This window comes from Trichechus manatus, unplaced genomic scaffold (genome assembly GCF_000243295.1).
Source record: "Trichechus manatus latirostris isolate Lorelei unplaced genomic scaffold, TriManLat1.0 scaffold00141, whole genome shotgun sequence".
Taxonomy (NCBI): Eukaryota; Metazoa; Chordata; class Mammalia; order Sirenia; family Trichechidae; genus Trichechus; species Trichechus manatus.
In genome coordinates this window covers 4,411,215-4,413,240 of record NW_004444077.1, presented here as the reverse complement: position 1 = coordinate 4,413,240, position 2,026 = coordinate 4,411,215, and the positions used below count along the sequence as shown (strand labels likewise).

General features: G+C 38.0%; 1 protein-coding gene across 1 annotated transcript in view; it reads left to right on the top strand.

Moving 5' to 3' along the window:
• The first annotated feature begins 654 nt into the window (after positions 1 to 654).
• Positions 655 to 2,026, top strand: part of DEUP1 (deuterosome assembly protein 1) — an 81,219-nt gene continuing 79,847 nt past the window's right edge. Inside the window, exon 1 of the mRNA XM_012558162.2 lies at positions 655 to 789. Within this exon, the coding sequence (XP_012413616.2) occupies positions 670 to 789 (120 nt within the window). The 5' untranslated portion in view covers positions 655 to 669. The remainder of the gene's footprint in view (positions 790 to 2,026) is intronic.

Genomic DNA, 2,026 nt, shown 5'->3' with positions numbered 1-2,026 from the left:
CATGATGTCCTTCTCCAGGGACTGATCCCTCCCTCCTAGACCAAAGATATTGCTACTTATCTAATAGTATCTCCATTGCTTAAACACTCGTACTATGCCCCCACCTGCCTTATCAAATTCCTCCCAAACTGACACTATACAGATTATGCCATGTTCCCCTGCTTGAGAAGCAATGCTATAACCCAGTTAGCACCCTTGGATCTGGTCTTGCCTAGCCCAGGCTTGCCCTTCTATCCTCTCTAGGCCACAATAGCAATCCCAATTTGCCTGTAGTCAAACCTCCTTGAGTTACGATAGACATAGGTACATGTATAATTACATTTAAGAGTATCAGTCCTTAAACGGTCCTACCGTTTTTCATAATTATCATTTTCCCTAGAATTAGCCAACTGTAAAAAATATTATTTTAAAAAACTAAATGTATATACACTGTTAGCACTGAAATTAGGTTTTAGTTTTAATTCAAAAAAATTAACCTGTCACTTTCAGACTTCTTTCTATTTAACTAATTGAGCAATTTGAGATAATAATGATCAAGCTATTCAGTCAAGGGAATAATTTTTCTTGCCCTCACATTTCATTCTTTTGTAATGTATTTTACTTTTCTACAATTCCAGAGCTTCTCCTTGTGAGGCTGAGCTTCAGGAATTAATGGAACAAATTGACATCATGGTGAACAACAAAAAATTGGACTGGGAAAGGAAGATGCGGGCTTTAGAGACTCGATTAGATCTTCGGGATCAAGAATTGGCAAATGCACAAACTTGTTTGGATCAGAAAGGTCAAGAGGTACATACTGAATACATGCGTTAACAAATCACTAATTCCTCAGACTTTTATAAATAGTGTTTATTCTATCAGAATGTGTTTTTCATCATACGTACTTCTTATCAGGCATCAGTAGCGGCATTTATTTTTTGAAATGTCTGTCAGCAAATAGTGTGCTAAATGTATTCTATCAAATAATTGACAGCCAGAGCCTAAATCCACAGAAATTTGCTGATGCTGGCAGACATACAGTGTCAATTCCATCTAGAAAAGTAAACACACATTTCATGTAGGTGTGAAATAAATATTGTTTGCAAGCAAAGATGTAAGTGCTGTTGCTGCTATAGAATCAGAGAAGTAGTCATCAAAGCTGTGTCTTTGGACAAGGTAGAGTTCAGGAACATTTGCCTCTTCTAATCTGCTAGGAAAATATTTCCTGAAGGAAGTGAAACACCAACAGTTGATTATAGGACAAAGGAAAAGGTTGGTGAAGGCGTGTGTGTAACCCCAGATCACCCACTTAAGAGGGCTCTCTGAGCCCCTTCTGGGCTGCTTACTGCCAAGCTGGGGATCGCAGGAGAGTATATGTGTACTCTCAGGCCTGTGAGGGAGTTCAGGAAAACCATATGCTTTATATAGTGTGGACTTTTATGTCTCTCTATTTTTCTTTTGGGCTAGTCATAAGAGAAATGTTTACTAATTATATACTAAAACATCATTAACTTGTTCATCAACCATTTGCCTATCATTATTGCTCCTCAGTGGAACTTAGGGGCCACAGGAAACAAGTACTTAGCATCTATTTTCTCCTTATGATGGAGTCATGTCATCAGGCCTGGCATATGCAAGGGACTACTCTTTCACCTCTATACCTGTAATGACACAGATGTGTAAACAGGTGCTTCACCTTTTTAAGCAGACAAATTCTACAAGCCAAATCCTTAAGAACTGCTCTTAGACTTTTTTTTATATGTTAGTTCTTAGAAAAATGTAACAGTTATTCCATAGTACCCACAAAGCAGAGCTCCCATTGAAGGCTGTTATTCTTAGGTGCCATTGAGTAGATTTTGACTCATAGCAACCCCATGTGACAGAGGAGAACTACCCAATAGGGTTTTCTAGGGTGTCATCTTTTTTGTTTTTTTGTGCTTTAAGTGAAAGTTTACAGTTCAAGTTAGTTTCTCATACAAAAATTTATACACATATTGTTATGTGACCCTAGTTGCTCTCCCTATAATGTGACAGCACACTCCTCCTT